Below are 23,195 nucleotides of genomic sequence, written 5' to 3'. Positions count from 1 at the left end.
AACAAACAACAGCAATCGCTATCTTCTTACATATTGTCTTTGGTTGTTTAATATCAAGAAATAATTGTTACAGAATACGTGAAGACTATTCCTTTGAATTTCATTCTACGTCAGGATCTTCGCTGTGGCCTCTTTGGCAAACTAGAGGACAGGCTTTAATTTCTCTGAATTGTTGTTCTCTACATTTTTATTATCTCCAAAACTTGAATTTCTTTCATTTACAGGCTTCTGTACCAAAATGGTATAACTAGAACAGATTTACATTGTATAGCAAAGGAATTTTGCTTGTGTTATAAACTTAGAACCCACTAAAACCATTTTCCACAAGATACTATTGAACTTACAGCAGGACTTAAGAGACAGGAATGAACATCTGTAATAATAACTTTTAAAAACCATCCAAAGTTACATTAGCAAGGATTAGAAGCATTTTCTCTAAGACTTTTAAAGGACTCCTTTAAAAAGCTTTGTAACAGAAAGGAGTTTACTACACAGCCAGAGCTGCTCAGTAGTTGTGGAGGGGGGAATGGGAGGAGAAGAGATTGTTTAGGGTTTCTCCCCTCAGTTCCTTGCCATCTTGCCAACTAAGCTCAGAATGTTATCAGCAGGTGTATAATAAATGTAACAAATGGAAAGTAGCACACACTTCAGTGGTATCTCAATTGGACTATATACAGTATCTCCAATGTCTGAACCAAAAGCATTTTGAATAATGTCAGATAAAAGTTAATAGGAAAAGGAAACCAACAGAAAGGCTATTGATACACCTTTAGAAAACGTAACACAAAATAATTAACCATTGATTTCTTGGCATTTAAAAGTTCTATACAAATTTTAAAAATTTTATTTGCAGGTACTAACCTCTCAAAAAACTCACTCTGTATATACACTAATTCTTTTAACAAGTTTATCTCAAATTAAAGCATATTTAAAACAATCATGATTGCATTAACTTTTCTACTTTAAATTATTACCCAATTAGTGCTTTATTCACATTTTAAAAACTTGTACAATTTATTACAAATATAAAACAGTGCAGTTTTCCATACATTATCCCAACTCTGAGACAAACACTTAAAAGACATGGAAAAAGATTTTGATTTCTATAAACATAACATTTGCATTACTCATACCCCTTTCTTCACTGTCCTCCCCTAACCCCGATTTAAAAAGATCAAACATACAACATACTGTAGGTTTATTTTTATTCAAAAAGTTACTGTCTCAAGACATAAATACAAATCAGAAAACAGTACAATTAGGACAATAGAATGTGGAGGACAACAGGTTAAGGTAAATATATAAAACATTTTTAGCTGGTTGAAAACAAAGCTGTAAGAACTGCTTTCACAAAGAAACACTCCTTCAAGAGTAAGAAAAATCAACTTAAGTTTAAAATCATATATACAGTCCTCTCAGCAGTTCTATTAAATGCAGTGGTGTGAAAAACAATATAGGCAGTACTTTTAGACATGAGAGTATTTATTTATGTAAAATGAGTTAGGCAGATCTAGTTTTGAGTTTGTTGTTACCCCATGACTTAGTAAAATAATTATATTTTATCATGATCCTTTAGATAATCTATGGTTTTTGGCTACCACAGCCGAATGTTTAATTTCTGAGTCTAAAAAACAGGAAGCCTTTTTGTATTCACCCATTTGGGGAGGTTCTTGTATTGCAAGCATATTAAGGCATGGAATGATTAAAATAATATACCTCAAGAACTGAGAGACAACTGACAAAAAATATACATATGTAATATAAGTTAATAGTTCCTTTAAAATGATGTCTAGCTGCCTAAGCCTTGCAAAATGAGTTGATGTCAAAATGGCATAGATCCACTTTCTGTTTTAGACCAAATTTAATTTATTTGTGAATGGACACAAAATGAAGTTTAAAGCTTAGCTTTCAAAGAATATTATGGGTTGTTTATGAATTTCTATTATCCAATCTAATTTACATACAGAGGAAATGTACTGTAACCTGTTAGAAGTATCTTTAACCTGAAGACTGCTTGCAAAGACAGATAGATAAAACAATATAAAATACAAATTTAAAAATCATTTTTAAAGCATGAATTCTCATGCTCTTCTATTTTTAAACATTGTTAAACTTTCAATATATTTCTGAAACCTCATAATTTTAAGTTGGAATTTAAAAGTAAGAAAAAACTAAACAAACTGCGCAATTATAAAATCAGCACCAATTTATATATATATATAATTTTATTTAAAATTTAGATCCCTATTCCCACACTCTAATAAGCTGTATAATTTTTGTTTAGAATTTTTCTGCAAACATACTACAATAAGCTTCTTTTATTTGGAGACAAAATACAGTGGCACTACTGGAAGGAATTTCACAACATTACATTTTTCTTAAAGGACAAGCAAACTTTCAGGGTTGGTAATGGGCAAGCATGACTGAGATCTGTTATTTCGCTGTAGTTCATAGTTTATGCACTTTTCTGAGAAGGCAAGCATGAAGCTTTCAGAATAAAAGTGTGGTTTAGATTAATAAAGCTGTTAAAATTCTGTTTTATGTAATTTTTTTCCCATGATTAATTAATACAAACCTTCTGTTGCTGAAGTTTGCATTTAATTTAAAATACTGACACTCTTCTGGTTCTATCACTGTGAGAAAACCAATTCACCTGTTATTTCAGTTCACGGATGTAAACAGCAATCCAGCAGAGCTCATGATTATTTAGCATAGCCAGCAAATGTACAGAGAGGAGCTCAAATCTGTACCAAACACCTCTCAGACTGTTAGATTAAAACTCAGAGGGAATACTTCTTATGATCCGGAAATAAACTGAAAGCACATAAATAAAATATTGAATTTTTTTTCCCAACAAAAAGTGTAGCTTATCCTCAATTTGTTTACTTGTCCTTTACATTTCTTTTTTTTCAGGCAAACAAAACTGCCCCTTCAATGCACTTGATCTTGAAAGCATGTCATTCTCCTTAGAGAAAAATCTGTTCAGAATTTCACTGTATCTATCACAATTTTGTATTGAAAAACTTCCTCTTCCACTTAGAAAATGACTTCACCACTGATTTATTTGCTGCTCTGGTATTAAAACATTGACACCCCAAGAACCTAAAAAAAAAGTTAGAAATGGTGTCAATTTGTAGTCTACTACACATTTAACAAAAACAAAGCAATTAGTATATGATTTAAGATTAAGACACTTCAAGATATGTTAAGGCATTATAAGTTTATTTTTCTTCCAAACCAGATTAACCACACATCTGATTTTATGTAATAATACGAAAAGGGCACCTCATTCATTAGGAAGTATTTTTTCCACATCTGAAATTAACTAGATCTAGTAGGAATGTGATAAAGACTGTGCTTTAATTATTTTAGGTAGTAATTGCAAAATAATTTTTAGTTAGTTGCTTAACTCACAAATTCTTTGACGGTGGCATTCTACAGGCCTTAACCTCAAATCAAATGTGTAGCTTCCAGCAGCTAAGCTTGGGACAAACCACTCTGTATGCTGGCTGCTGCTGTGTCTGTGTTCATAAAAACAACAGGCAAGCTCATAGCAGCTAGCCAGGACACAAACTTAATATTTCCTATTAAATATATCAACTCTTGTCAGGAAGACAGTGAAAAATCAAACAATAATCAGGTAAAAATCAAATTGCTGTCCTCCAGGAGACTGTGTGATTAAGTGTAGAAAAAGCTTTCCTGAAATGAAGAATCTGCTTCCACTTCCAACATGGGAGCAAGTCATATAGTCTTCTACGCCAATTAAAGCAGGTATCACCGCTGAGATGCAAAGGAAAACCCCAATCCAGAGATCCAGATCCTGTGACTGTCCCAGCTTTTATAGGACTTTATAAAATCAGAAAGTGCCACGGGAGACTTAATTTTCCTGAACCTTAACACTGCTGTTCACATTTATCTGTTTACAGAATGATTTTTACTGTTCTTGGTATTAAATTCAGTTTAGATGCATCATACAATACAGCACACTAAGATAAAACTGCCTCCGGTGCCAGTAATAACTGGACATATCAGAAAATGAGAAGACAAGACTAAAATTTTGATCATAAATCATGTGCATCTGAAAAAAATTGAATAGTTTTATTATGTCTGGGTCTATTTAAAACAAGTGCAACAATTCCCAGAACAATGGGTCTCTGAAATAAATTACATGAATAAAGCAAATTAACTTTATCCAGAGAAGATTTTTTACATTTATGAATTGGTTTTTTACATTTAAAATATCAACTGATAAAATTCAGCTCTGATTTAATATGGATTCATCTTGTCTCCTAAACTCCAGAGCCTTCCCTGTCTAGGCAGCTGAATTCATTTCAGCGGGGTTTATGCTAAAGAGCAGCTGTGTTCTGTGATGCAACCGTTTTCTGCAGTCCTGCTTCCAGAATTCCCACCCTTGCTGTGTCCTGTCTGGCAGAAAGGTTTCCTAGCTGGTACCCCCGTGCCTGTAAAGCACCCTGCTCCCTCCTTGCGGAGCCGCATCTGTTCTGCTGGCAGATGGAAGCCGGCCACGGTTCCGTAAGCTTGCAGAGAGAGATGCGACTGTAGCCGGCTGCCATCCTGCGGTGCTACTCCCACAGTGCAGCTAAAGAGCGCCTGGCAAAGCCGGGGCTCATGTGGGGTGATGAGTGAGAAAACGTCAGAGGAAAGAAACCTAGCTAACAGTAAACCTATTGAAAGTATTCTTAATTAGGTTTGGAAACTGAAAAGCTGAACGGTTTCTGAATGAAATGCACCTGTGAAAGACCATATTTTCAGCATTATTGGAATAAAAGATGACCGGCACTTCACAGATCAATCAACTGACAGGAAGAGGAGGGCAAGAACTATTTTAAAACAGAATGCCAGAAGACAGGTGATATACTTTCTTGGTGCTACTTCAAGAACAGAACACACAACACGTAGATGCATAACCTAATCTGATTCATCATTACTAAAGCAAAGGCCTACTGGTACAAAATATATGGATTAGTATTTAAAACAGTATTTGACTTCTTTCTCCCATAACAAGTTCACGCTGCAACAATACTGTAAAAAAATACATAACCGTCTTCCAAATTCCACCAAGCTGTCCAAGATTCCCAGGAAGCCTTGTTGTACTGTCCTCTGCTGGCTGGCTGCAGCTTGTTATTTCCAGTGTAATTTTCTACCAGCTATGCAAGGTCAAAAATGGCTGCATACATTACAAGTGGTTCAAGACAGAAGGAATCCCTCATGCAGATTTTTAAAAGAGAATAGAGACTGCAGATTTATCAAGTCGGAAAAAAGGGCAACTGCAAGCAGAAACTACAGGCTTCAGATGGTTTGGACCTAAAACTTCATACGGAAAGAAAAAATACCTCTCATCTCTATAAACAGGTATCTGCATTATCTCTATTACCTATTTTCTCCATTAACTTACTAATGCACAAAGTAAATATGCCAATTAAAAAAAAATGCCAAAACTGCAAACCATCCAATGCTGACAATTGGCAATGCCATCAAAGTCACTCAGCTAAGCTCATCACAACAGGAAGCTCATCTTTAATATGCTGTATGCACAACTGATTTTTTTTTTTTTAAAGCTCTTAGCTACCAGCTTCTGCAATGGTCTTTTCCACACATCTGTATTCTTCATAGACTGAAAGGCTTTTGATTTTTACATAGCTATATATAAAGTATTAAGAACAAAAATCCTATAAACTTGCACCTTAGAATACCTTAAAATTTATGAAGCTGAATTACAGCATAAAATATTTCACTGACTGTACCAGTCTGCCAAAATAAGCTAATGAAGACAACCTAAAGATTGCTTTCTTTCCATTCAAAATTTGAAGTAAAGAGTATTGTAACCTGATTTTACAGTATTTTCCTCTTATGTAAGTTAACCTACCGATTCATCCATGATTGAAGCGGGGTCAAAGAAATCTGGTTTTAGTTCCGTTCTTTCTCTCCTGTTCTTTGATGGTGGCTTTAGAAAGCAAGCAAATAAACATGTTAACTGTAATATCAGAAGAAAACAGTTTTTCAACTGTTATAAATGAAGCTGAACTCTAAAGGTGTAAGAATTTGCTGGGATAAATGTACATCTCTCTGATTATTGTTACAGGAAGTGTTCTTGCTTTTTGTATGGCAGTTTGAACAGATGGCACTTGCATATAGATAGTGGCACAGCCACTTAAGAATGCAGAGATCAACAAGAACAAATTTTCTGTTTCACCAAAAGGAATATTTGATTCAAAGATCTTACAGTAAAAGCAGAAATATAAATCCAAAATCCACTAAAAAAAAGACAAACAAGTTTCTTACTAGGTCTATGTCCATGGTGTCAAAATCCATGCCTTCATTGAGATCTTCAATACGCCCTTCTGATGACATCATCACATCTTCAACAATTGGCTCTTCATCATCTTCCATTAGACTTGTACCACGTCGACTGAAATGAAAATCATATAATTTAGCACTAAATCAAGTCAAGTTTCATCTGAATATTTCGAAAGCTAATATTCAGTAAGGAACTGCCAAAAAGATGGGAATTCCATTAGATAGAAAATAAAGCAAATAAATGCATAACTGTCATTAAAGAAGGCTGGCATATAGCCAGGCAGAGGATACTAAGAGAGTGAGGGAGCATGACTAACAAAGATCAACTTATGGAACTTTGTGGTACATCTCTAAACAGGCATTACAAGATGCTGCAGGAATTGATGAGGAGATTAAAATCACACCTAATTCAGAGATTTCCATGCAATTGTTTATGCTCAAGTAAGAAACAACAAAAATTCTGCCTCCTAAAGAAAAACTGTTCCTGTCTTATGACAAGGCAAGGAAGAATGATTTTGTGATGAAGCGGATGCCTAAATCCATTTTCAGACATTCCCAGACAGTCCTTAATCCTCTTTCCTCCCAAATTCTACAAGCAACAATCACACCTCACAAGAAAAGTAAAGAGTCGGGATAACTACACTAACTATCTTAGTGTCACTATGTTGCTGTGTTACATGAAATACTGGTATTAAAGAACTTGCAGTTCTCTTGCACAACTTGTACTTCTTTCTCTTCTACAGAAACAAAGTCTTCGTTAAAGCAGAAAGCTTCTAAAACTAGCATTCGCCTCCTCAGGTTAACTCAGCTCTGGAATATAATTTCCCTAACATTCATGTCAAAATGCATGTGCAACTAATCATGATGAAATAAAGGACACCACAACGGTAAGAATGTATGAGCTCTAAAGGACAAAATTCATTTAAGAAAAATTAGGCTGTCTTCATCTTTGTTCACGTGTGTGTTTGGATTAGGAAGTTCTACAAAAACTGGTACTACAGAATTCCTCTCAACATTCGTGTCAGTTTAGGTCAGACAAAATCTGTATCAATCACATAAATGCTGTCTTCAGCATTTAATAAAAAAAAGCAGCTGAACTGTAAACTTACAACCCAGAAGTCAAAGGAGAAAACCAGTAGAATTAAACTGAATGGAAACTTTCTGCTTTACACATTGCACATCTATTTTAAAGTGCATTTCAGTTCTAAAAATGATTCTGCAGTTAGGAATACATTATAAGGATGTTTCCACACATTGCACTGATTGAAGGTATCTACTACAGGCAGCATTCAATTCAATAACCAGTTCCCGTTATTACGATGCTCATTACTATTTAATTTTTCTAGAATTTAAGTTCAAAATTAAGGAAGAAGTCAAACCAATCTATTCTGCTAAATGCTTCACTATGCACTTTTACCACTGCGTTTCTAAGTCAAACGAAAATTTTAAGACACCTAACAACATTACATAAGAACATATCCCCTCTTAGAACATACAGGAGTAACATTGCATTTAATAAACTCTCCCCTCCCCCAAAACACTGAAGGAACATTTCACTCACATAGCGTGTTGCAGGTTGCTTCTCAGCTTGACATAGTTCATCGCTGCCCTCTCCTGTTGTTGTCGCGCGGCTTCTTCCTGTTGCCTTTGAGCCAACATCCACGTTACTTGCGTGCTTAAAAAGACCATTATTCTATTTTAAACACAAACTGGTTTTGTGTATGAACACAAACACAAAGCAGATCTACTCATCTACGTACTTGTAATCGAGTGGAGCTTGGTGGTGTTCAGGCTGCATAGGATAGACACCCATGTAACTGTCTTCAGGTCGCAATCTCTTGGGCTCCCTCATTATTGTGGAAGTTAGCTGAGGTGTCTGCATCATGACTGGTGTGTGCATTGTCTGCTCCCTGTTCAGCCACATACTGTCACTACTGCTGCTTTCTTCAGCTGCAATGAAACACAGGACATCAGTAACTTTCTTCAAGCTAGTCTAAAACTGAATGTTTAAACCTGACTTAAATATGCGTATTCTCTGCTACTAAGATTCAATTTGTTTACCCTTTGCTAGTCTTCCATGTGTCCCAAAGGCCTGGATTGTATAACCACTGGCTAGACTATCTGAAACACTTCTATATCCTGCCAGTTAATGCAGCGTAGTGCCTTTTTTCCTTTTGTGAATCAGTGTTACGTTATTCAGATTCTTCAAATGAGTAGTTTTCTCACTAATATATATATAGATATAGATATATACACACACATATATATATGCACAGAAGTTATCCCATTTAAAAAAAAAATTCCTTAAAGCATACAAATTCACTCAAGGTAACAAACAGCATTCGACATAATAGTTTACGTGAACATCTACTCTAGAAAATTTTAAGGTAAGAAAAGTTCTACCTACCTTCAGGTACTTTCCGTTTCCCTGTTGCTGGTTTTGTCTTCTTATTTCTTACTGTAGACCCTCGACTACTAATTCCACTAATCACTGACATAGTATCATCATCCCCGCCAGCTAACAGAGAGTTTCTGTACGACATAAGAGGAAGCCACACATCTTCTCTTCGTAGAGACATCTGAAAGGTCATAAACTTCTCCAAGTAAACATACCTTTAAATGGAAAAAATAATATAAAGATGCAGAATGTCTGTAACAAGATGTTAACATATCAAGATAAGTAACTACTGAAATTAACACCCAATGATCCTCATCTCCTTAATGAAAAGGCCTGACAACAGCAAACCCAGAATATGGTATATGAATATCTCTTCATCCACCATAAAATAAGAAGGGTAAACAATTTACCCTTTGTGACTATACTTGACTGGATTAGTGTAAAATCATCTTAATATGCCAGGGTTCCACCTCAGGTGAATGCAATATACCTAATAAATATGTGTTTATACAAATGCATGTCTTTTACGGTCATCATTACAAATATTAAGAAAATTAAGAAAATACTTACACTGTTCTTTTGTCTTGTCTGAGAAGTTTGGAGGAGAACTCGCTCAGAATATCAAGAAACGCCAAATTTAGTGGTGGGTGGCTCTCACCTTGTGGATTAGGCTCCTTAAAAGCAAATTCTATGCCATCCCTACGAAAAAGTTAAAATTAAATCACATAAAACATAAAATATAAGAAAAAGCTTTAAGCATTGAGAGCTGTCAAAAGTGAAAACCTTTCGTCTACATCAAAATGCAGTTAAGTGTTTCCACAGTCTCACAAAAAAAGTGAATGCTATTCATAATTTGAATCTGGACTCTTTCTATCATAATGTTTCTACCTTTTATTGCAAGTTTTCTGCATGACCACTACTAACAGTGAAGTGGGTCACATCTTACTGTTATGGGTAAGACATTAAAAATACTTTGCATGATAACATCATCACTGCTATCATTTACAATCTTTAACAATTATGCCAAAGGCAACGGTATTTAGCATTTCAGTTTAATTCAAAACCAAAACTACAATGATCTGCTAACTTATAAATGGGCTATATAGTTTCTAGTGCTTATGTGTTTTGTATTAGCAAGCTAATTTTGAAAGACTGAAAAGATACTTTAATATTAGTCAACAAGTGCTCAAAAAAAGGGAAATAATGCAAAGGCACACAATTACTTGTGTAACATAGCAATGGCTTCTCTTGTTTTCAACTGATCCAGTCCAAACGTTAAAGCAAAACGTCGAGCAAGTTCCTTTATGCCACTGAATGTTGGTGATGATCTGTCAAAATTATAACCATTTTCTTGAATCATTTCATTGAAAAGCTGTATAAAATGAAAAGGGAGATTTTCATTTATTAGAAGATTATGCTGAACTTTGGACCAATCAACAGAGAGCTAAGTTTCATTTTTAAATTGTTTTACAGCGTTTTTTTCTTAATTCGACAACCCCAAAAGACAAACATGGAGGTTTAGGAAAGCCAAGTGAAGGCTACTCTTGAAGAGTCTGCGCTTCAGAGTTAATCCTTGAAATGCAGTGTCCAAGCACGCAGAGTGCAAACATGTTGAAAAACAGATTTCAGCACTTTCCTAAACAAGGTGTTCTATAGTTCAGAAGATTAAAAATGAGTAGGATTCCAAGATACGTACATGAACGGAGAAGAAATAAATGGGGTAAATTCTCACCTGGTCTTTATTATTACAGTTTGTCAAACTACTGCTTTCTAATTATCTTTTTTTCATCTTTTCAAAATACAAAGTATAATGAAGAAATTTTGAAATGGAAACAGGTCTACAGGGAAGTTTCCAAAGACAGCAGAAACTTTGCCACTGAGGATTAGACTTTTAACTATTCATCAAGCTGGCAAAGCTGAACAAACACCCTGAACTTTACAATCTTTCTTCTTTGACCAATCCTTTTCTCAGCTTACTGAATTTGACTGTAATTCCTTACAATTACATCAAGTTAACAACAATCAATTTTTCTATTATTTTCTGATTTTGTCTAACACACACCCTTCGCAGTCTCATATAACACAGAATGAACCAATCCAGACTTACTAGATCTATGAACATTAACTTTTTATTTATGCTTTGGCCCATAGTTGCATACTTTTGGTTTATTTCACTGTACCTCACTGGCTCTTAAGTTATTTCCTTTATGCACTATCACTTGTGGTATTCCTTTTCTGGTTAGTTTCTTTTTAAAGGCATTTGCCTGGAAAAAAAGGCTAATTTCATGTTTAACTTAACATGTGCTTTTTTTATTTTGTTTGTTTTATAGTACTTGGGTCTCCTCATGTTATTTTTCTTATTTCCATGTAAAGGTTGTGTAACTACCTCTCTACTATGGGCATAACTGCACCTAGTACATTCACTTCCTCCGTCTCCCCCCCTTTACAATATAAAGGGATGGTTGTTCATCAGACAGAAAAGATTAATAAGGATAGCATTTACTCAATACGACAAATATCTGTGAACTCCAGTGAAAAGTCAGCAAGAACTGTAGAACTCAGTATTTAGTTGCATATTATATGCTGCAGTTCCACCAGCTACTCAAAATCATGCTGCTATCAAAAGGTAAAGCCCCATCCTCCCTTGCATTGGCAATATCCATACAGATACACCAGCTTAAGGTCTTCGTTAAGGACTCTAATTAGTTCTCAACCAGGATCAGTATACACTAAGTGGGTCTATGGCTGCTAGTACTGACAAAGAGGGGTGGGGAAAGGGAGGACATGTTAGGGTGCATTTTTAACAATAGCAGAGATCTATGTTGGATTACAGTGGTTTGCAGAGATAAGGCTTTATTGTTCTGATCCTGTAAATAAGATTCATGCAGATGGTTCATGTGAGCAGATGAATCCGATTCTGACCTCCACTGAATTCATCAGGTCTCCACACAAACAAGCTCATTTATTGAAGAGAGCATTAAATCATGTTTTAATTTCAAAGATGGGTGAAGCCCCTACCAAACATTAAGAAATACCGAATTACTAAAACTTCCCATTACTTCTCAGAATAGTTTATAAAAATAAATAGAACAAAACACACACACACACAAAAACACACCACAAAACAAAAGCACAAAGCAAAACAAACAAAACCCCCAAAGACAAACAAAACCACAAAACCCCACCACACAGGCTGGATGTGTTTTCCCTCGTTTGCCTGTTCATGAATAAGTAAACTACAAACTTGATAAGACATTTCTGAATACCTGACTCAGACGATTTTCTGAGAGTTAGGAAGGTACCAGAGAGTTATACTCATTTTGTATTTATCAGGTTCTCACATACCAAATATTGTGCTATACAAAGTGTAAGTATAGGAAGACTTCTGCCAGTTTTCGAATAGCTGCAGAAAATGTGTTTAAATTTAGACCTACCCTACTTAGACCTTACAAAAGAATTTCTCCATCAACACCTCACATTAGCTGTTAAACAGGATGTGATCTACAATATGGAATTTCATGCATAAAAATATTGTAAATAATTCTTACCTGCTGCAAGCTAAGAATAAGTGTTTTAGCACACTGGATTTTGTCTATCTGTCTTGTTTTACTCATTGTTTCTTTAATAATATCACCATAGTCATTGTAATACTACAAGAAAAGAAAAGGAAAAAAAAAATGTTAACATTACAACTACTGAATTCTTCAGAAAACAACATGCAGGATTTGCTGCTTGAAAAAATAATGCATATTTTTATAATGAAAATATGTAACATGTTCCTGATTGTATCATCAAAAAAAGATATCTTAACGCACCTCCAAAATGATAAAAATTTCAAATTTTCACATTTGTTAGTGACATGTGTTCACCCCTTCAGGGTACAAGACGAGATTCTAATCTTTTTACTAACTTCTATAACTGGTATGGAGTTTTCCTTTTTCTCCTCTGAAAGTAAACACTTATGGATAATAATTTTTCCAGTGTCTGTTCAGTTCTGTAAGTATTTCAGGTTCAATAAAGACCCAGTAAGTTGTTCATAGATTCAAAATATATGTAGGACACTCAGGCAAAAGCAGGCTGCCCAAATTTTAATTTTTTTAAGGTAATCACCAAGGAGCAAAGCTTTAACATGTTCACAAAATGAGAACTCATATTACTGTGCAGCTGTGAATCCCAGGAGCCAAGAAGGGTTTTTTATATTTAAGCACGACAGAAACAGATATAAAGAACACACTGCTAGGGAAGCACGCAGGTGGTAGATGGAACTCACAGAACATTTTTCTCTCTCCTACAAAGTTTAAGCTGAAATTATTTGTTGAGGCTAGAGTCGTCCTGAGAAGATTCTCCAGAGGCCTGCTAAACTAATAACTAAGTTAAAAATACACTATCAATCAGGATAAGAAAATAAATCTATTAAAAACAAAGTAAAAATAATTATCAGGTTTCCTTCCTCCCTCCCTGCTACCCAACTCACTGGTTTCACAGCTCCAGTCTCTGCTATTGTTTCCCTTCTATGGAAAAAGAACTTTTAAGGACCTACAAACTACCAAACCTGGAGTCTTGAATTCTCCACATTTTGAATCTGTAACCTTGTAAAGTAAAAAAATAAATAATAATAAAAAGCCACACAGCTACTGTATTCTAGTAGTTGTATGAAGTATCACTACTAAGCTTCAGACTTACCTTCATATATTGCTTGAAAATGTCCGCAGCTGTGTTCATTTCCACCACAGTATATACAATGAGTTTACAGAAAGCTGCAAGCAGATTTCTTCTTTTGTGCAATGCTTCAATTTTGCTAGCTTCATCATCCTGTTGTCCATCTAGAAAGAGTTCAGAACATGAAAAATGTCAGGTTTCAATACTACATATTTAAGACCTGTATATACAAAGTGATGTGGGCTGACGGTCAGGATCCAGAAAATCAAATCTCAGTTTTGACAGCACTGCACCTCATTTCCTACTGACAAACCTCTCTTCCTGATACAGACATACGTAATCCTGCCAATTACACCAAACCTTTACCATGATTATCCTGTGTCTCCGAAACATGAAATGCTTTAATCATAGAATCACAGAATGGTTTGAGTTGGAAGGGACCCTAAAGATCACCTAGTTCCAACCCCCCCCCGATGGCTAGCCCCCATCAACTGCTAACATTTAAAAGGCAAACCTACATTTTTTATGCCCATGCACCTCTCAACGTCAGAAAAAAAGAAAATAAAAACCACAAAAAAAATAAATAGCATAAGCAAACAAATGTATTAGTTAGAAGGCAAATAATAAAAGGAAATGGAAGTTTTCTACAAACCTGCACTATTATTATCATCATCCTGATCAATGAAGACATGATCTAAAATAAAACTGAGTAGTTCGGATTGCAATGAAGAATCAGGAGTGTAAACAAGTGGTTCCAACATGTCACGTCCTCCTGTCATAATCTGATGACTGAAGATCATCAACACATCACAGAGAATTGTGAATGCCTATTGGAAAGAAACCTTAATAAAGACTTACTCGGTAATTGGATTGTATTTAGAATAACGTTCCCACTTAAAAACATAGTTAGAGGCCAATGATGTACACAAGCCATTTAAGTCCTAGTCAACTACACAGGCCAACTGGAAGTCACAACGCATACAGCTTCTTACAGGAGGTTGCTGTAACAACAGTGGGTCTCCAAATAAAAATATTGCACAAAGTCAGCTAAATATTAAAACACTGTGATATGAACAAACGAGCAGCCTGAAATTCTGCCCGATGTATACTACATTAGGTCACAAGAGAGCTCTGGGTACACCACTCAATGTTACAGTTTGCTCTTTTCTTTCTTTTTTTGAAATGCTTCAATCACATTTGTAAAACATTTAACAGCTGAGGTCATTCAATCTCTTTAAATCATAAATTACATCTTGCTCCCAAAAAAGCAACCATCTCTTCATTTTGTTGGCTATCTCAGGCATCTGGCATGAGGTATAAATGTTTGTACTCCACCTCCCCAGAAAGTTTAAATGTATCAGCACCTGGACTGACACTCTTCAAACTCACAGACCAAGGCAACACGCTGCTTAGTGTTGCACCTCTTTTTTTTTTTTTTGACTCTAATCTCTTAAGTACTTCCATTTTAATGGACAGATCTGTTCTCTAACTCCTCGAAGCAAACACTACTAATTTCCTGGTCACAGAAATGCTTATGGTCCTCTGAAGTCCCTTGTGCCCTCTTCATGAGATTAGAGAAGGAAAGCAGAACTGTGGCTATTGTACCCTATATGACCAAAGCACTTGTTTCTAGAGCATTCGTCTAAGACAGTTACACAGCCTTTTAAAGAGACCTACTCACAACTTCAGCAATTTTTGTAACTCACACTTTCACATCCTACACATTGTGATTTTGACACTAGACAGCTCTCCGACACAGGATGTGCCTATTCAGTTCCAGGAATATTCTTGTTACAGCAAGGGTTTCACAAGCTGCAGCTGTGCGACTCAGTGGACCAGATCTTCAACTTCAAGCTCAATCAGGTTATTAGTACCTTTAGCAGCAAAAAAGCTCCTGGCTTCCTCTTTGTTTAAGTAAAAAGCATACCCAGAAGATAGTCTCGTTCCGCCCCCATAAAGAGATGCTTTTTGTCCCGATTTTAGCATTGTAAAGGTTGCTAATGGCATTTACTTAGAATTGATCCCGCTATCAGTAACCTGTGCTCTTCACCAGAACCTGAAGCTTCGTATGAGTGTCTGGAGAACTGTTTGACCACAGGCCTGAAGAGACAGACGCAGCCTCTACAGCCTAACCTCCTCCTTCCTTGGACCCCACTGCCCTCAGAACTCAAGACAAGTACTTCCCAAGCTGATGTCTCAATTCTGTTTGAACCCAATTTAAATTACCTAAAGGAGGACAGGCAGTCAAGTATGGTATGTATTCAGACTGAAAAGGCACTCAGCCTAAACATCCAAGACACATCACATTCCCACATAAACGCTAAAAATATTAGCAAAAGAAACTTTTCAACTACTTAATAATATTAGAAGACCAGAAGGATAAAGAACAGTCACTAACCTGTTCCTTAACAGCAGTGTTTACGTTGGTCAGGTAGTGTTGACAGATTTGACAGAACACTCTCATCTGCTTCTTCAGACGTAGAAGATCCTCCTTTAAAGAGAAGGATTTCATGTAACAGTTCTGCTTTTGTAATTTTATAGTCACATTTAGTGTACGCATTTTCGGAGAGCTATTCACCACAGAACTCGTACATAGTTGTAACATTCTAGTTCATTTACAGCACTACTTAAAATTAGCCATTACAAATAAAAATATTGGGTAGCAATTTCCTCAACTTTGTCATCCTGTGTACTGCAAAAACAAATGAAAGCTGGGGCGAAAATAGTGAATTTATAAAACCCCCAAACCCAAGCCTAAAGGAACCTCACCAACATGCCCCCGCCCAAGAAAAACAACCCAGAGTATAAAATGTCTTCTCTTTAAAATATCTGTATTTCCAACCTAGAGGATAGATTCTAGGTAACTATTGAAAACAGACATGGCTACATGTTGCTGTCTTTTTTTTTTTTTAACTCAATCCTTGGGAATAAAGTAACAAGTCAATTGAGAGTTGTGATTTTCTTCACTTCTTCCATTGGACAATAAATGGTAGTTTAAGTGTGGCAATAACTCCCAAAACAGTAGATTACTGAACAAATGAAGGATTACGTTAGTACAAATACCATCTGCATGCGTGGCACAGTTAGTGTTACTCAATCATGTGAGAAGACCAGCCCATGTAGAACTGGGCAAGTCATATTACAAAAGACCAGCATCAGTTCAGCCAAAGAAAGTGCGGTAAGTTTAACAACTATCCATGCAACCTAAACCAAAATAAGTTTTCCTTCAAGAAAGCAGGCAACACATTGGTACAATGTGTCATTTAAGAGGAATCACAAAAGCAACAGCTGCTTCTTAGCAATGAGTTTAACTATAATATGGTTTTATAACACGTTCACTACAGAAAACCTTTTCTCTCAACATTTACCACTAAGATTATTATACTGATGTCAAGAAAATTACATATGGAAATATTTTCTTTCCTTTATACAGAAGTATTAATTTAAATTTTAATAAAACCAGAACTATCTATGTAGTCTTCTATTTTAGCAGCCTGTATTACAAAGCTAACACCCATACAGAGTCAACCTGTTCACAAACAGCATGCAGTGAGCAGTTAGTTCTGTCACAGAGGAAAAAATTTAAAAAATAAAATCTTTAGGCACAGCACACTTCTGTCACTTCAGTTTTGTGCTTCAACTTCTTTGCTGTTATGTTCCATTGGCACTGAGCACAAAGCAATGGAACTTCAGTACATATCTGGTATATTCGGCAGCGGTCAAGCAGTTAAATATTATAAAATAGTTCTTGCTCAGAATTTAAACCTATGAAAGCTCCTATTTACCAAATATTATTGTACAGGGGCAGAAAACAGTCTCAATATAAGGATCACATTTCAAACAAGTTCTTTTCATTCCTGTCCAAAATATTACAAATTGTATTTTACAGCAAAACAGCTAAGCTAATCTTAACTTCTAACCTAATTTTTTGGTATTTAGCTCAGCTTCTGACATCAGGCTCATGATAAATCTTTATTCGCTATTAAGAACAACTGATTGTTGTTTACCTTTGGAAGACTAAGCTAACAGGGACCCCGCACCCTCTCATTCATTTTAGTATTTCTCAACAATCTATGCATCCACTTTATATCTGATAATTTTGGTTTTGGAACTGTTAAAAGCCATTAAAACCTAGATGGTAAACTAGCCAGTCAGCCAGTGTTGAAGAAGTTCCCATTTGCAGACCTTCAGATGGTAATTACTAAAAATCAGTGAAGCCACAACTATTCCTTGGACTATTGAAGTGTTAACATGATGAATTAAAAAAAAAAAATTATACATCCTCCCATTAAAATAAGTTTATTATAATAATGGATCATTTATTAAATACAAATTACAAACTACTGATCATAAATTATTAATGTAATGCAATGAGTTCTCTTTGTTCACTCCTCAGTAAATTATGACTGATGCCTCTAACTTTTTTTTCTTATATTATTTAGAGTATGGCAATCAGAGCATTTAAAAAAAAAATGAATAATTTAGGTATTTCAACTCTGACATAAATAAAGGATGTGTTATCACTAACTTCAATAATAAAGTGCAATTCCAGCACAAATTTCTGGTGACAGAGCACAAAATGCTCCCTACTTACAAGACCATGGAAGGCTTCCAGAAAAAGTATGTTTGATTTTAACTTTGTTGGGTTTTTTGGTTTTTGTTTTTTTTTTTTAACACTAAAATCGTCAAAATGTTTCAGCACTTTCTAACTCTGTTGTAAACTGTGTGGCCTTTACAGAAGGGCCATTAAGCAGTTAGCACAGCAGACCCCATAATCACCCTCTTTAAGCAACACCGTCCAGTGGATACAAGAAACCTTAATCCTTCCTCCAAGATTTTTCAAGAAGTGAAATTAGAAAGATGACATTTGCCTGTGCTCTGCCCTTCAGGATTACTATACATAGAACAAGAAGAGGCCTTCTGATTCCCTGAGGAAGTCTGAAATTTAACTTACTTTCATGTCTTCAACAACACATTTAAAAGACTGATGAAGAGCGAAGTGATTGCAACATATTGAGCAAGAAGAATACCACAGTGGTGTGCAAATACTTACATCTCACTGGCTCATCACTTATACTTCACAGTTTGCAAACAAATCCAAACCCACCTCTTAAGAGCAGTAAGACTGATTATACTGTGTTTCATAAGTGATATTCTACCCTTCCTTAGCATTGATACTGTGCTACACTAATAGGTATTGCATTTATTTACTACAGTTACTTTAAAAGTCTGTCAAATTAAACACAACATTGACATTTAAATAAAAATGTAACAATTTAGAGAAATACTAGGTTTGAAAGTCAAGCTTTTCCCCCTCCTAAAACTGAGTTCTGAAGAACTCACTAGAAATGCAAATTTAAAGGCAGGTATGAGTATAAAACCAATTTCTTAGTATTAATTAATTCCATCACAGATCCCACTTAATGACACTGCAGGACTGTACAAATATTTATTTACTCATACGACTGGAACAAGGCATACCTTTGTGGAACTGCTTTCAGTAATTTTTGCTAGCTGCCAGAGGATTACATAATGAGTGCACTGCAGTGCATGAATAACGATCTGAAACCAAAAGGAAAAAATGCATCACATGACAAAGGGCAACAAAAGACAGCAACAAAAGCTATTTAATATTGCATCTAAAAAACATATTTTAACTACAGACCTGTTCTGGCATGTCTCCATTTTCAATGCCAGTTTTCAATAACTTGTAGTTGCAGCCAAACAAGTCCCATCTTGATAGGTCATGAGCACTGGAAGCATTAGAAATAAAGCAAAGTTTTAATTTAACTAACATTATTTCTGCAATTTCATGTTAACAACTACTAAAGTCTTAACTGGTCAAAAAATGAAAAAAAAAAAAAAACCCAAACCACTCCCCAGAAAAACAACCAAAAAACCCAACACACACCCCAAACAAAAACTCCTCCCCCAAAATCCCTAAACTCACACAAAAAATACCAAAGCAAAAAAACTCCACAATATTTCAGTTTTGCACATATTTCTTCACATTCTTGAATATGCATCACGTTCTGCACAACTCTCATTCACACTATACAAAAAGCCCTCCAAGTCAGATTAAAAAGCCGAAATACCAAATTAAAATACAACAGACAAGACCCCACTCCCAAACCTTGACAGATGCTTGCAGAAGCCTGCTTACTTGTGAAACGCAGTGATTCTCTTCAGTGTTGACAAGACTTGATAAGCATCATCTTCATCAGGTTCTTCCCCCTATTCAGTAATCACATAGCGATCTCACTTAGATCAATGTATGCTAAGCAAACCAGGGAACTTAAGATCAAAAAACAAACCCAAACATTAAACTTCAAAACCAAATCACCACCGAAAAAAAAAAGAAAACCACAAAAGAGGACTGCATCTTCATCTATCACACATTTGTTTTTAGAAGAGTTAGTGTGAGAGAGAAGGTGGCGGATCATGTTTAGAAACAGTTCACAGTGCAAGGAGAAGCAGTGGGGGAAAGAGGGAGAAGGGGGGGGGGGGGGAAGAGAGAAGTCTAAGCTGGCAGAATACAATGTATTATGTAGGTGCTTCAATTTTCTCTGAAGAATCCAGCAGAGGCCACTGTCAGACAATAGATACTGGACCGGATGGGCGACAGGTCAGTACCCCAGTCTTACTTTAATCACAAAAGAGTCTTTAGAAAGGTAAGCAACATTTTGTTCAATTTTCCCACAAGTTCTGGTAAAGTTGTATTTGGAGAAAGGACTAAAAAAGGGAAGGGTCCAAAACGTATCTAAGTACAGAGGATAAACTATCTAAGGTCACAGAAACTCCTCCTCAGTGTATCAGAGATACTGCAAGTCCAACGTGTTTTATTGGTCTGTAGTTGCACAACCTTATCGAAGAACTGAATTTCAACACCACTACCAGCGTATTTGCCACTTTCCTTCAAGCCAACTGTTTGAGATTTCATTTCTTCACTTTACCTCTCATTCTTTCTTTTACTCACAAAGAGGGAAGTAAATGGATTACTAGGTGCACTTCTTATACAGCCCAGATCTATCTAGGGTTTCTACAGTGGAGTCCTCGTTCAGGCCAGTAAGGAAGACTAACAGGAGCAAAGCTTGGTAAAAAAGTCTGTATCTGAAAGTGTGGAGAATGAAGTCATTAAAAAGACACTTCCCATGATTTTTATCACACACGAGGAGGAAGAGAAACAAGTTTTGTCTGAATGTCAAAGACATCAGAGTGAAGTTAAATACTGTATCAGAAAACTCTCACTCTTCAGATTAGCACAGTGTGGGAACAAAGTGATTTTTAAGCTATTAACTGCATCTGCTTGTATTCAGGAAGGAGGAGGAGTGTTTTCCAGAGATTCCAATATTTATCAACAGCAACACATAGGCTAGCAACATGAGTCCGTCTGAACAGAATCCTAGTGGAATTACAATGCCGTATCTCAAAAACATGAACTTCAAAACCTAAAGTTGAAAAGTCTATGTAATTTCATAGTTTATCTGAAACTTATCTCAATTCCCAAAAGACACTTGTCAAAAGGAGATGAAAATTAAACTCACTATCTCTAATACAAAACACCAGTCTGAGTACACATAATCACAGCAACGACATTGTTCTGTTACTGTGCTTAACAGTTTTGTAAGTCAGAGGTATAATTCCTATCCCTAATTCAATGACTTGCATAGGAAGTCAGAAAAACACACTGGAAATATTTACAGGGGGAGGAAAGGTTGATCTTGCACACTAAAATACCTCTTGCAGGAAGTCTTCAAGAAGTCGATTAAACTTGTCTGCCAATTCATCTATTAACTGACTTCTTGCAATGTCAACCCTGTTAAAGATGGTGAATTCCTCATTACAGAGAGCGTGGTATGTTTTTGAACAGGCTTCCAAAACATCTATGTCTGTGTGCTTCTCCACAATATCCCGGATTTGTCGCAGTAAGGCATCCAAATGCTACAAGAAAGATTAGGCATGGAAAAAAAAAACCCTGTATTTATATAAATACACACACGTGTGCATTATGTACTTTTAATAAACTTTGATTAATTTTAAAAGGGAAATTCAAGTTATTACTATCGTAACTATGACACAGAACACAAAACACTCCTGGAAAGTCGGTGAAACTTCTCAGTAAATTAAAAACCTACTCAGCAAAAATGAAGTAAGAGCTTATCGAAGGCTAAAGAGCCAATGCATTTTAAAATATGTCATAAAAAATTTGCAATTGTCAGTATGGTTTTATCCAACAACTGAATTTTCAATGACAACTGCTGAACAACACAGAAGCATTTATCTCTGACCTACACAAACATTTATACACAGCCTTAAAAGCTGTACAGTTAACCATAGAATCACTGAACGGTTTGAGTTGGAAGGGATCTTAATGATTATCTAATTCCAACCCCCCTGCGACAGGCAGGGTTGCACCCCACTAGATCAGGCTGCCTAAGGCGTCAACCAATCTGGCCTTAAACACTTCCAGGGATGAGGCAGCCACAACTTCCTGGGCCAAGTGAAGATTTAGTTTCATAACAGTTAAGTGTCAGCACTGAAACCAACTTCAGCTGTTCTTATGTGTCTCCCCTCAACTTGAGTTGCTCACTGCTGACCTATCAGTGCTGGGCTAAGCTGTGAACTCAACTTTTTATTACTTTTTTGACCCTAATGATCATCTACTTGCTTCACAATACAGCAAAACAGCACATCTGAGACAGAGAAAAAGAGATGAGAGCAGCTCACACCAACTTCATCAAAATAAGAGGCAAAATAAGAGCAGTAACTACACAATTTCTCATCTCATACTGCATCTCATGCAATGAGCATGGTGGTTTATTAGTTTTAGTGAACAGAAAAATTACCAAGCTATTTCTACAATCTTTATCTCTCAGGCAGCACACCTCCAAACATGACCACAACCCAACAATAAATACTCTCAAATGAAGTTTATCTAACTGGCAAGACACTGTTAAAACTCAGCAGACACGCCTTAAAAAACTCAAACTTCTGTACATCTAAGAACAGCAGCCAGTCATGGCTCTAAAGTCGAGGTCTCATTCTCAATTAGGGTTACAATAAACTAAGTCTTACACAAAGACCGGCACCTACAATGGTGACTAAAACTCCAGTGACTAAGTGCAAATTTTGTGTTTTCTCCTTTTGTGTCAAGTGCTTTTGATTGTTACTTTACCTTTTCTAATCGCCCTGTTGTATAGATTTCCAAATCGAAGTACTGTGGCAACTGCAGTAAGTTGGTGACTTTTTCTGCATCTACAGAATACTGTAAAATAGACAAGGAAAAAAGTTTTAATGAAAAAGTCTTGGACAACACAATTCATTATCAAATCACATTATTAATATTAATATTATTAATAAAGAGTAATAAGAAAAAATGAAGACTTGTGCATGCCATACAGTCAATTACAGACACTATACTTGTTGTCCATTAGTTTTAATTAAGTGCAATTAAAACTACCTTTGCTAGCAACTGAGGAAGCGCCACTGCAAAAAGTTCAGTAATTTTTGTCCTGTCATCCAACTGAGTTTTCTTCTCCTTTGCTGTCAGCACCTAAAACATTGGTATTGTGAGGATTTTACAAATAAAACTTCCAGTGTAAAGTTTCCCTGTCTTTAATAAAATGACAATTAGGTACACAGACCTTCTAATAACACTGTGAAATATCAAAGTTAAAAAAAAAGGCCTACTGAAAATATTCAGCACTCAAAAAATGCAATTCAAAGTTAAACTTAATACTGTTGAGATTATCTTGAAAACAGAAGTTGCCAATCTAGAACAAAAGGTTTGCTTCTGTAAGACAAAGTATCATGATCCAAA

General features: G+C 35.8%; 1 protein-coding gene across 4 annotated transcripts in view; it reads right to left on the bottom strand.

Annotated features, from left to right (window-relative positions):
• The window catches only part of STAG2 (stromal antigen 2), an 80,613-nt gene continuing 57,418 nt past the window's right edge, over window positions 1-23,195 (bottom strand). Inside the window, exons 17-34 of one of the 4 annotated variants that reach the window (XM_054076067.1) lie at window positions 22,836-22,928; window positions 22,551-22,640; window positions 21,113-21,316; window positions 19,539-19,609; window positions 19,041-19,128; window positions 18,857-18,937; window positions 15,774-15,866; window positions 14,028-14,202; window positions 13,400-13,539; window positions 12,265-12,366; window positions 9,940-10,088; window positions 9,287-9,415; window positions 8,726-8,931; window positions 8,079-8,268; window positions 7,880-7,963; window positions 6,304-6,430; window positions 5,888-5,965; window positions 1-3,102 (exon numbers count right to left, since the gene is read on the bottom strand). In XM_054076067.1, coding sequence (XP_053932042.1) covers window positions 3,079-3,102; window positions 5,888-5,965; window positions 6,304-6,430; window positions 7,880-7,963; window positions 8,079-8,268; window positions 8,726-8,931; window positions 9,287-9,415; window positions 9,940-10,088; window positions 12,265-12,366; window positions 13,400-13,539; window positions 14,028-14,202; window positions 15,774-15,866; window positions 18,857-18,937; window positions 19,041-19,128; window positions 19,539-19,609; window positions 21,113-21,316; window positions 22,551-22,640; window positions 22,836-22,928 — 2,124 coding nt within the window. In that variant the 3' untranslated portion in view covers window positions 1-3,078. The other 3 variants (XM_054076065.1, XM_054076064.1, XM_054076066.1) reach the window with 3 other exon arrangements.

Source organism: Cuculus canorus, chromosome 10, assembly GCF_017976375.1.
Source record: "Cuculus canorus isolate bCucCan1 chromosome 10, bCucCan1.pri, whole genome shotgun sequence".
Taxonomy (NCBI): Eukaryota; Metazoa; Chordata; class Aves; order Cuculiformes; family Cuculidae; genus Cuculus; species Cuculus canorus.
This window is presented reverse-complemented; position numbering and strand designations above follow the sequence as displayed.